The sequence below is a fragment of the Thamnophis sirtalis genome, unplaced genomic scaffold (genome assembly GCF_051295495.1).
Source record: "Thamnophis sirtalis isolate CommonGarterSnake01/CBP01778 unplaced genomic scaffold, rThaSir2_p1.2 scaffold_2, whole genome shotgun sequence".
NCBI classification, from domain to species: domain Eukaryota; kingdom Metazoa; phylum Chordata; class Lepidosauria; order Squamata; family Natricidae; genus Thamnophis; species Thamnophis sirtalis.
In genome coordinates, this window is record NW_028261382.1 from 43067521 (window position 1) to 43079720 (window position 12200).

Below are 12200 nucleotides of genomic sequence, written 5' to 3' on the forward strand. Positions count from 1 at the left end.
GAAGAAGGAAGGGAAGGGAGAAAAAAAGGAATTAAAGAGGAAGAGAGGAAGGGAGGGAGGAGAAAGAAAAGGAGGGAAGGAAGGAAGAAGGGAGAAAAAGAGGGGAGGAATGAAAGAGGTCAGTGACAAAGGAGAGGGAGGAAGAAAAGAGGGGAGCTAAAGACGAACAAAGGAAGGAAAGAAAGGGCGAAAGACAGAGAGGGAGGAAAGAAAGGAAGGAGGGAAGGAAGGAGGAAGAAAGGATTTAAAGGTGTGTGAGTGAAGAGGGAGGGAAGGAGGAAAGGAAGGAGGGAGGGAGGGAAGAAGAGAGGAAGGAAGGAGATAAAGGGAGGGAGGGAGGGATAGAAGGAGGGAAGGAGGAATCAGAATTATCAAAAACTGCAGATGAAGAAAAAATAGTGTACAGCTTTGGTTTCCTGCAACCTTATTCCATTTCATTTCAAAACACAGCGGTCATCCACTGGTCTTTGAGAATCGGTCACCTGGTCTCGGCTGTCCTTGATGAATGAAATGTTGGCCACAGGAAAGGAGCAGAGTTCGGATCCAGCCTGGCCGCAGTCTGTCCTGAAAAAAAAACACCACAGAGTTGTCCCGAATCAGATTCAGACAACCCTTTAGCAGATCTCAAGTTTACAAAGTTATTTTGTTTGTTTTGACATGTAATTTTTTGGGGGGGGCAAAGAATGATAGGTCGTCCCCAACTTACCACCATGCCTTTAGCGGCTGTTCAAAATGACCATGGAACTGACAAAAAAGTGACCGATGACGGTTCCTCGCTCTTACGACTGTCCCCCCCCCCCCCGCCACGCTGCAGTCACGAGATCAAAATTTGGGAACTTACAATTAGCGTGTATTTATAATGGTGGCAGAGTCACTATTTGAGACCTGGCCAGTCAAACTTCTGACAAGCAGTCAAATGGGGGGAACAGGACACCGATTCGCTTAGCGACCATGTGATTCACTTAACTGCACTGATTCGCTTAACAACCGTGGCCAAAAAAACCCCAAAGATGGCCAAATCAGAAGTAATTCGCTTTAACAACTTCCTTGCTTAGCAATGGAAAGGTTTGTGAAGCGGTATGTAAGTTTAAGTTTGATTGCTATTGCCCTTCCTTCCTTCCTTCCTTCCTTCCTTCCTTCCTTCCTTCCTTCCTTCCTTCCTTCCTTCCTTCCTTAATGCAGTATTGCAGGCTAACTCTGCCCACAGCCAGCAGTTTGATCCTGACCAGCTCAAGGTTGACTCAGCCTTCCGTCCTTCCGAGGTGGGTAAAACGAGGACCCAGATTGTTGTGGAGCAAGAGGCTGACTCTGTAAACCGCTTAGAGAGGCCTGTAAAAGCACTCTGAAGCGGCATATAAGGTTTGAGGTTTATTCGATTTATATGCCACCCTTCTCCCAAGGACTCAGGGCGGCGTACAACATTAAAAGAAACACATACTACAAAAGTTAAAAAGAAATTAAATAGGATATCCCCAAACCCAATTAAAATTAACAATGACACTTTTTTTTTTAAAGAATTCAGATTAAAATTAACAATAAGCAATACTTTGATTTGTTTTGTTCAGGCCAGGCTGGCTTGCTGGAAAAGCCAACTTTTTAGGGCGCGTCGGAAGGACCGGAGGTCGGGGATTATACGAAGCTCCGGGGGCAGCTCATTCCCGAGGGAAGGCGCTCCCACAGAAGGCTCTCCCCCTGGGGATCACCAGCCGACACTGTCTGACCGACGGCACCCTGAGGAGGTCAACACTGTGGGATCGCACTGGACGATGGGAGGCTACCGGTGGCAGTAGGTGGTCTCGCAGGTACCCTGGGCCTAAGCCATGGAGCGCTTTAAAGGTCATAATTAGTACCTTGAATCGCACCCGGAAGACAACCGGCAACCAGTGCAGGCCGCCTAAAAGGGGTGTAACATGGGAGTATCTGGGTGCCCCCATGACAACCCGCGCAGCCGCATTCTGGACCAGTTGAAGCTTCCGGATGCTCTTCAAGGGCAGCCCCATGTAGAGAGCTAAGGGCTATTGCTATAATCTCCTACTAACCCAGTCTGCTACAAAAACCCCATCCGTCAAACTAACCTGAATTGGTAGTGGACGGGGCTGACATAACTGACCGTCGGCATGTAGGAGTAATAGAAGCTGCCGTAGAGGAAAATGGAGACCCAGAGCAGTAGCAGCAGCACGCAGAACAAAATGGCCGTCTGTAGGACCGTGCGACGCACTCGCAGCATTAGCAAGGAGGCGACTTCTTGGACCCACACCAAGAACGGTCCAGGACTGGCCGACATGGCGGCGGTTGGCGCGGGATCCAAGGAGAGTTAAGTCGATGCGTTTAGAGATCAACCCCCGCGGCGAGTGTCCGCGGTTTGGTACCGCGGGGAAAAGCCGAGCGAGGTTAACGGGAGTTCCTTACGCCAACGGTGAAGGGATTTTAAGGAAAAAAAACAAGGAAAGCTTCGTCGTGAATTTTAAATCTGGGAGTCAAAAGCTTTCTCCGCAGGCGGAAAGGACCGGAGGGAAGACGGGACGCTGGTACATCGCGGTTTTCGGAAAGCGGTTTTGGCTTCATGAGAAAAACAGTCGGAACATGCTGGATGGGGAGGGAAGGCGGGGTAATAAGTCGCCTCCTCTTAGGAAATTAGGCTGTTCTTTAGACGCCGCTCCGCAGGGCACAGAAGGTTCCTAAAATGGAAAAAAAATACAAAATAGATCCAGGGTTATGGCAGACGTCGGATTTTGCAAACTCTTGGCACATATTCTCTTTCGACGGGTTCAACTTTTCCCTGCAAGGATCTGTGAGCATTAAGACTTCTTGGAGAAGGAGGTTCAACAGCAAAGTGGGGGAGGGGGAAGGTTATCATGGGATGGAGCAATTATAACCCACGTTGCAAAAAAAAAAAGTGAGCCTCTGACCCCCTTCCTTTGCCAATTCTGTCTGTGTAACCCAGACAAAGCTGACAAAGAATGGTGTCAGAATCAACATTCTCGGTTCGCTGACTGTGGAATGTTAAAAAAAACAATCCCAGTTTGTCGGAAAGTTTCTTGGGGTTTGCATTGGGGTTTTATTTTTGTAAGCTGCCCAGAGTCAACTGTGAGTGTTTTTATTTTATTTATGAACGTTTTATTTGTACAATAGCAGAGTTGGGACCTTGGAGGTCTTCTAGTCCAACCCCCTGCCTAGGCAGGAAACACTCATTTCAGACAAATGGCTCTCCAACATCTTCTTAAAGACTTCCAGTGTTGGAAGTTAATACATTTTAATAAAAGTAGTAAAAATTAATACATTTTATTTATTATGTTTTTATTTTATTTATTAAATGTAGGTGCCGCCCATCTCAACTCCAGAGGCGGAAATTGTACATTTTCTAAACAAACACATAATAAATAAAAACATGTTTTCTCGAGGACTGTGATACATTTGGTCCCTACTTCTCAATACAGCCAACACTTAATTGGAACCATTTAAAAAACAAAATGCTTTCTGTAAAAAGAGGGAAGATAAAAGCTTATAAATATAGTTAGTTAAATTATTACAGTGCAAAGCTCCCAATTCAGAATTCTGAGGAGCAAAGTGTTCAACCAAAGTAAAAGTATTTTCATTTTTTTTCTTTCCTCAAGCAAGAAGGCAAAACTTGGGACAGAAAAGAGATTAAAATCAGTTACTGCTCCAAAGTTACACTCCCTAGTAGTAGTGGTTTTAGTTGGGAGTCTTAGTTGCAGTTTTAGGACAGTTTTTAACAATATTTCAATCTGCATAATCTTAATTTTGTAATGTTCAATTTTTTTTTTACTGGTTTAATAATCTTTAAGGTAGATGGACGCCATAAACATTTAATAAATAAATTACACAATGGGGAGCTTAAAGTTAAATCCCCATTCAAAACACAGCAATGCCAACTGATTCAGAGATACACCGGCTCTTTTTAAGTTACTAAACACACAACAGAATATTTACAGGAATGTTCCTTGCCTGTCTTTGTTTCACAACTGTGAACCAGAATCTCTCACAATTCTCCAAAACCACACTTTTAAATTTACTTATACTGTTTACATTTGCTACCATGCTCTGGCAAATCAAACTAACAGCCTTTAAAATTTTAGAATTACAGCCCCCTTTTTCCCCAGTTATCTCCGATGCAGCTTCTAGTTAAATTCTAAGCATTCTTAATTCATATTTCTTTTAAACTGACAAAAGGCATCCATACAAAGCTTAGTACAACAATATACAAATCCAAACGCACAGGCATCCTGTTTTTTGCACCCAAGGGAGAGGAAAAAAAATCACAGGGGAATTGTTTCTTTTTATTCCTACACATTTCATGTATCCAAAATCATGTTTATACTTAATATATGTTATCTAATACATGCTTGACGAAATAAATAAATAAATAAAAATAAAATTGGACATGGCCTCTTATTATAAAGCGAGGAATCCTGGTTTTTAATTAGAGACAAGGAGACAAAGTATATGCCCTCCCCATCTCCCCCCCCCCAAAAAATCTTGGTTTAGTTTCTTTGGAAAGGAGGGAAGCTTGTTCCAAACCACAAATCACCATCCCATCTCAGTTTAATAGAGGCAACCAGGATTGCAAAAAAAAAGGATCAGAGATGCTGTCTGCAAGAATGGGGAGGAAAATAAGGAGGGGGGAAATGCAGAGGGGGGGCTTTTTAAAAGTCCCATCGCCTAGATTGCAAACCTTAATTGTGGGGTTGGGGGGTGGGGTAGGGAAAGAAAGCCAAGGGGGGGGGGGTTGTCAGTTTGCATTATTAGGAGAAAAAATAAAATTTCAAAGCACCTGGATTAGTTTCAGCGCTGCTGCTGCTCCTCCACCTCTGGATTCTCCCTTTAAACTCTCCCCTCCCTTCTCTCCCCCCTCCTTTACCCAAATGTGGGTCTGGTGCTGCCTCTTCCGGGTTTGGCCCCGCCCCCGAGGAGGGAGGGGGAAGGAGGAGGAGGAGAGGAGGGGCCTGTTGATGTTTTTTTTTTTGCTACGCTGCTGCTGCGGCCGAGAGCATCTTCTTAGTCACGTGGTCGGAGGGATGCGGCGGCTGCCTGCCTCCCGTTTCCATGGAGACGGGCCCAAGCGGAGGACCGCTTCGGTGCCTTTTCTCTGAATAAGATGCTGGAGGGAAGGAAGGATGCTCACTCAGGAAAATAAAGAGATTTCAAACAAAGGCTCCTCTGCTTTCTTCTTCTTCTTCCTATTCTTCTTCCACAACCTCCTCTTCTTGCTCCTTCTCCACCTCCTCCCTTGTAGCACTGATGACATTACCTAGTTGGGTCATGAAACGTCTGCAAGAAAACTCCCCAGCTCAGCACCAAGGACACCCAGTCTTCTTTTTTCTTTCTTCTTCTTCTTCTTCCTCCTCCTCCTCCTCCTTCCAAGAGCTTCTTCTAAGCTCTTATAGCAGTTAGACTTATATACCGCTTCATAGGGCTTTCAGCCCTCTCTAAGCGGTTTACAGAGTCAGCATATTGCCCCCAACAACAATCCGGGTCCTCATTTTACCCACCTCGGAAGGATGGAAGGCTGAGTCAACCCTGAGCCGGTGAGATTTGAACCGCCGAACTGCAGATAACAGTCAGCTGAATGGCTTGCAGTACTGCACTCTAACCACTGCTCCACTTCGGCTCTTATTCTATTCTTCTAATTCTACTCTATTCTATTCCTTATTCTATTCCTCTAATTCTATTCCTAATTCTATTCTATTCTCCTCCTCCTCCAGCTTGAGCTTCTTCTAAACTCTATTCTAAACTCTATTCTTCTAATTCTATTTCTCTAATTCTATTCTATTCCTTATTCTATTCCTCTAATTTTATTCTATTCTCCTCTTCTTCTCTGAAACAGAGGTCTTTCATTTCATAATTAAATATATATTTAGGCTTCCTTATGAGTTGGGGCTTGCGTTCGCACAACCCCATAGTCGTGGCCTAGGCATAATAAATATAAATAAATAAATATATAAATATAATTTATAAATATATAAATAATGAATATTTTATCTCTGTTGAAATTTGCTAATCTTGGTAGGAACATTGAACACATGTGTCTAATGGTATCGTGAAATAGCCACTTGGAGTTCAATTCTCTAGGTACCTGTTTACGAAGTATTGACCTGGTACAGGTTTTATGTTAAATTTTCCATCTGTTTACCTGCAATTAAATTAATAAGCCACAATTGGCGGTGCCCTTACGGCTAAGCATGTTGCGTCAATGGTTAAATAAACCAGTTCTTAGAATAAGGTGTGAACCAAGACATTGAGTTAACAGGATGTTTGGGGTGCTTTAAAAACATTTCATGGGCTAGAAGAACATATATAGACCCATTTCAAGAATAATTATATGAATTAAATAATTCAGCCCAATGGCATAACAATATATATAGGCTGTGAAGCTCTATTTAAGTTATATCAATTGTTAATACCCCTTTTTCCTCCTTCCCTCTTCCTTCCCCTTCCTTCCATTTCTTTCTCCTTCCCTCTTCCTTTTTTCTCCTCTTCCCCTTCCTTCCTTTCCCTCCTTCCTTCCCATTTCCTTCTCCTTCCCTTCTTTCTTTCCTTCTCATTCCTTTTTTCCTTCCCTCCCCCTTCCTTCCTTTTCTCCTTCCATCCCCTTTCCTTCCTTCTTTCCCCCTTCCTTCTCATTCCTTTTTTCTCCTTCCCTTCCTTCCAATTCTTTCCCCCCTCCCATTTTCTTTCTTCTTTCTCCTCCCTTCCTTCTCTCTCATTCCCTCCCACTTCCTTTCCTTCTCTCTCTACCCCTTCCTTCTTTCCTTCCTTCCCTCTGCGATTAGACCCCGTCTTGTATTTAACCCCTGATTATGCCCATCAGAGTCTCCACCCAGTCTTCCTTTCCCAAGGTGATGCAGCAAAAGGAGCCAGGTTTTGGAAGCCTGATGCCCAATGAACTGGGAGGGGGGGATTTTATTTTTTTAAAAGGCTGTTGATGTCAGATTTGTAAATGAAAGCAATTGCTGGCAATACTGCAGCTCCCCAGCGTTCATATTGGCACAAGGGGTGGGGTGGGGGGTTGACAAAGGGACCCAGCCACTCTCTTTCGACTCTGCTTCTTCTTCCTTTTGTGCCCCCTCCTCAAATCAACCTCTATTCCATAACAGAGTCTGGCTATGCCAGCCCCCTCCCACACTTTCCAGTCCTGGCTTTCAAGCAATGGCTGCCTGGGCAAAGGGGGGGGTGGTGGTGTTACCATCAGCTCTCCCTTCCTTCTCCCCCCCCCCCTTTAAAAGAGATGGTTTGGTCCCAGCGTTAATTGCTCTGTGGAATCCTCAAGGTATTATCCATCCGTGGGATTCAATTCCATCTCAGCCAAGGTGCGCCAAGTGCCTTAGGAAGGCAGGGGTGGGTGGGAAACAGCCCCCTTCTGGTCGTTCCGCCTTGGGAGAGGATTCTGCAGGGGCTGCTGCAGTGCCCCCCCCCCCCCCCCGCAACTGCCTCCCTCCCAGCCCAGGTGACTCTCCCCAGATCATCTCAGCCTCCAGCCTTGAACAGTCGGGACTTCGCTCCGTCTTCACTTTCGGCAGGAAAAAATCTCTACAAAGGTGTGTGCGGTTTGGGTTTTCCCCACTTGGGTCCTTTCGGTCTCGGGGGGGGGGGGAAGGTCAGGGAGGGAGGTGGGAGAGAAATGATTTCTATGTAAATACAGGAAAACTCTACAGGGTAGGGGGTGGTGGAAAGGGGCCCAGCTATATGAGGGATCTTTTCATAGGGATTATTGGAATGTGATAGATAGATAGATAGATAGATAGATAGATAGATAGATAGATAGATAGATAGATAGATAGATAGACAGACAGACAGACATGACAGAGTAGATGGATGGATGGATGGATGGATGAAGTAAATTAGAAAGGAAGAATAAGGGAGCTAGAGGGAGGAAAACATGGATGATGGATGGAGTGAGTAAATAAGATAGGAGGGAAGGAAGGATGGATAAGGGAGATAGAGAGAGGGAGGAAAAGATGGATGATGGATGGAGTAAGGAAGGAAGGAAGGATGGATAAGGGAGATAGAGGGAGGGAGGAAAACATGGTTGATGGATGGAGTGAGTAAATAAGATAGGAAGGAAGGAAGGATGGATAAGGGAGATAGGGAGAGGGAGGAAAAGATGGATGGATGGAGTAAGGAAGGAAGGATGGATAAGGGAGAGGGAGGGAGGAAAAGATGGATGATGGATGGAGTGAGTAAATAAGATAGGAAGGAAGGAAGGATGGATAAGGGAGATAGAGAGAGGGAGGAAAAGATGGATGATGGATGGAGTAAGGAAGGAAGGATGGATAAGGGAGAGGGAGGGAGGAAAAGATAGATGATGGATGGAGTGAGTAAATAAGATAGGAAGGATGGATAAGGGAGATAGAGAGGGAGGAAAAGATGGATGATGGACAGAGTAAATAAGGAAGGGAGGATAAGGGAGATAGAGGGAGGAAAAGATGGTTGATGGATGGAGTGAGTGAGTGAGTAAATAAGATAGACAGGAAGAGGGGAAGGAAGGAAAAGGGAGGCAGAGAGGAGGAAAAAATGATGGAGTGTATGAGTAAATTAGACAAGAAGGGAGAGGGGAAGGACAGATAAGGGAGGTAGAGAGGAAAAAATGGATGATGGAGTGACTAAATAAGACAGAGAGGAGAGGGGAAGGAAAGAAGGAAAAAGGGAGGTAGAGGAGGGGGAGGAAAAGATGGAGTGAATGAGTGAGTAAATAAGGTAGACAGGCAAAGACAGAGGGGGAGGAAGAAAAGGGAGGAAAAGATGGTTGGAAGGAAGGAAAGGTGAAGGAAACAATAAATAAGGTAGCTAAAGGAGGGATAACAGACAGACAGATCTTGCCCTCTGTTGGGGTTTGGAAATCAGAGATGGAAACAGAATTATTTTAAAAATTCACCTCTCCCTGCTTTGGCTGTGAATTCCTTTCGATGTCACACTAGATTGGGAGGGGTCTTTATTTCTGTTTTGAAATCTCTCTTCTTTTTTTCCCCCTGAAGAGATTTTTCTTTTCTTTTCTATTTATCTCGAGATCCGGGAAGGAAGGGCTCGGGGCAGAAAACAAATAGGGGGAGAGAAAGAGAGAGAGAGACGAAGCAGAAACATTTCAAAATGAAATTTCTACGGAGGGAATTTTGCATCGGATCAGAAGGGAAGGGAAGGTGTTTTTCTAAAGAACCAGGGAAAGTTTAATTCCGTCTTTATGGCACACAAGATTCGGTCGTTGTAGGGAAAAACAAAAGCGTCCTGGTTTTGAATGAAGCAATAAAGGCTTATTTAGAGGATTCTGGTTTGTAAGAAAAGAAAATGGACTCTTGTTTACGTTGGAGTTATTTTTAATGTATTGTTCTCCTTCTCCCTCATTCCCCCTCCCTGCATTCAGCCTGGGTCTACCTTCACACAACACATTGAAGTTGTGATGTTGTAGGAACCCAGCGACACACCAAACGTCGCTCTTTTTTCCATGATTTATGGCATGTTGTGTAAATCAAGCCAGGTTTAAGGCCGATACGATAAACTGCAGCTAAGGAAACCATGGTTATTGAGATAGCAGCCACAAGGACGAGGTTAGACGTAAACTATCCTGCTTAACCCCGGTGCAAAATAACAGTTGTGCCATGGATGATGCAGTCCCACGCACTCTCGACCCCCTGCTGGGTGAATGTGGGCCTAGCCATGCTGCTAGTCCTCAAGTTATAATCAAAGATTAGATAGGATCCATTTTTGTTTTAACGTCGTATTCTTTGTATAAAACTGGAGGGTTTGAAGAAGAGATTGGGAAACAACTTTGTCTGGAATGGGATAAGGTCTCCTGCTTGAGCAGGGGGAGGGGGTTGGACTAGAAGACCTCAAAGGTCCCTTCCAATTCTTGTTAATGTTATTCTATTCTTTTTTTCTTTCTTTTTCTTTTCTTCCCATCACTGGGGTTTTTTAAAGAAGTGACTGGGCAGCCATTTGTCTGGAATGGTATAGGATCTCCTGCTTCAACAGGAGGGGTTGGACTAGAAGACCTCCAAGGTCCCTTCCAACTCTTGTTAATGTTATTCTGCTATTCCTTTTTCTTTCTTCCCTTTCCTTCCCGTCGCTGGGGATTTTCAAGAAGAGATTCGACAGCCACTTGTCTGAAATGGGATAGGGTCTCCTGCTTGAGCAGTGGGGGTTGGGCTAGATGACCTCCAAGGCCCCTTCCAATCCTGGTATCCTGTTACAATTGAGAGATCTCTTGCAAGAGCAACCCCAAAGAACAAAATCCTTAAAAACAAAAAATATAAATTTCCCAGGCAGAGCTGGGCCAAGAGTTTTACTACTAAACCATCCTGTCTTAATGACATGATGGAAGTTGTCCTCCAGATGTTCAAGCAGGTTATTAACACAAGGATTTCTACTTGGGTTAACTCCCTCTTTAAGAAAACTTGACCATGGGGGCGCAAACCTATTGACATCCACTAGGTGGAGCAATGCAGTACTGTGCCGGTTTTGGAATGGCCTGGGCGCCCTCCAGTGGCCACCTGGAATACTGCAACTTAGCCCTAAATTTAAGATCCAGCAAATTCTACTTCTAGCGAAGTCGCTTGCAAGGACAAGTTAGGGCTCGTTTTGCGGGACGCCCTTCAACGTCTCCATTAACGTCCTTTGGGTGGTCTTTCCCCCTCTCTGATGTCCTCCGCAGGTTCTTCATGAAGGGCGAAACCCCCGTCAACAGCACAATGAGCATCGGTCAGGCTCGCAAAATGGTGGAGCAACTGAAGATTGAGGCCAGCATGTGCAGAATAAAGGTGAGGAAACGGGCGGGGACTTCAACTCCCAGAATCCCCCCCTGCTCGCAGTCGTTAGGTCGCGAAAACACGGCCTGCAAAACTGCCAGCAGCCACTAGCGGGCGGTGGCGACTTTCGAGCAGCTGGTTTTCTTCTCTCGTCCGCCACCTGGTGTCTATATAGAGTACTGCAGCCCGGATTTGTAGCCTAAATGTAGTTGAATGTCAACTTCCAACAGATGAATGCCATTCTCTTAATTTTGTCCCCCCCCCCCTTCCTAGGTGTCGAAAGCGGCCGCCGACTTGAACCTACTGCGATGCCCACATCTGCGAGGACCCCCTCATTAGCCCTGTGCCCACCTCGGAAAACCCCTTCCGGGAAAAGAAATTCTTCTGCGCTCTGCTTTGAACTATTTTTGCTCCCACCTACCCATCTGCCCCTTATCCCCTTTCCTTCACACACACACACACTCACACACACACTTTATACTCATCAATCTGTATGGAGTTGGGTTATTGCAGGATTCTAGGCCTCCAAGCTCCTATCACCGGGGGTAGAAAAAAAAGGGGGATTTTATTTATTTTATTTTCTCCTGCAGAGACCCCCAACCCATTTTCCACAAAGCTTCTAAACTCAGGAAGCAGAAATAACGCAGAGCATTGATACGAAAGCAACAGCCTCATTTCCCCAAATGTGGGGATCTGTGGTTTGCTTAGGGGGTGGGGGAGTAAATCAGGGTACCCAAGTACCCTCCCCCAATTAGATCAAACAGCCAGCGGCCCTGGGATCCAACCGAGGGCGTTTCGTTCCAGCATTGTTCCCACCAACTTCACCATGGTTAAAAGTTGAGCTCCGAATCGAGGTTAAGTGAAGCCAGCCCTTCCCTCTTCCTCCTCCTCCTCTTCCTCCCCTGCCCCACAGGTCTCCCCCCCCCCACCTCCTCCCACCCTCAGGAAGGGCAGAAGGTTTCCACGACAAGCCGATGGTTCTTCTCACCACTTCTCACCCCCCTGTTCTGTACGTCAGAAAGCACGGAATGTTAATAAAATTTAGTCCGTTCTTGCCGATTGCGAGTGGTAAGAATTCGTGCGGGAGAAAAGGGTGGGGAAAATAGAGGATTTGCTCGTAAAAGAACCCCAAACAAGAGATCTCTGGATTCACAACCTCCCGGATCATCCTCAGGGATCAATCAAAATGGCTGCGCGCACGCACGCGTGTGTGGGTGTGGAACAGGTAGTCTTCAACTTACAACCAAACATTCGTTTAACGACCGAAGTTAAAAGGGGAAAGCTGGACTCGCTTAACAAACACCCGGTTTGTTTCCAACGGCCGCCATGAAAATATGTCGTAAAACGGCATCCGACTTAACGACATCCGTGACTTTTATGACGGAAATTTTGCCCCAGTTACGATTGTAAGTTGAGGACTAGCCGACGATGTGCAAACCTGGG

General features: G+C 45.5%; 2 protein-coding genes across 2 annotated transcripts in view; one reads left to right on the forward strand and one right to left on the reverse strand.

Annotated features, from left to right (window-relative positions):
- Positions 1-4871, reverse strand: part of BSCL2 (BSCL2 lipid droplet biogenesis associated, seipin) — a gene marked incomplete in the record, with an annotated part of 13787 nt that extends 8916 nt beyond the window's left edge. The window contains 3 exon segments of the mRNA XM_087705183.1: positions 483-564; positions 2076-2678; positions 4793-4871. Coding sequence (XP_087561309.1) covers positions 483-564; positions 2076-2284 — 291 coding nt within the window.
- A 2320-nt stretch (positions 4872-7191) lies between these two features.
- Positions 7192-11702, forward strand: GNG3 (G protein subunit gamma 3). The gene is given in 4 exon segments (XM_087703705.1): positions 7192-7556; positions 10664-10769; positions 11031-11053; positions 11055-11702. Coding segments are annotated over 3 exon segments (225 nt in total). The 5' UTR covers positions 7192-7556; positions 10664-10670; the 3' UTR covers positions 11158-11702.
- The last annotated feature ends 498 nt before the right edge of the window (positions 11703-12200 follow it).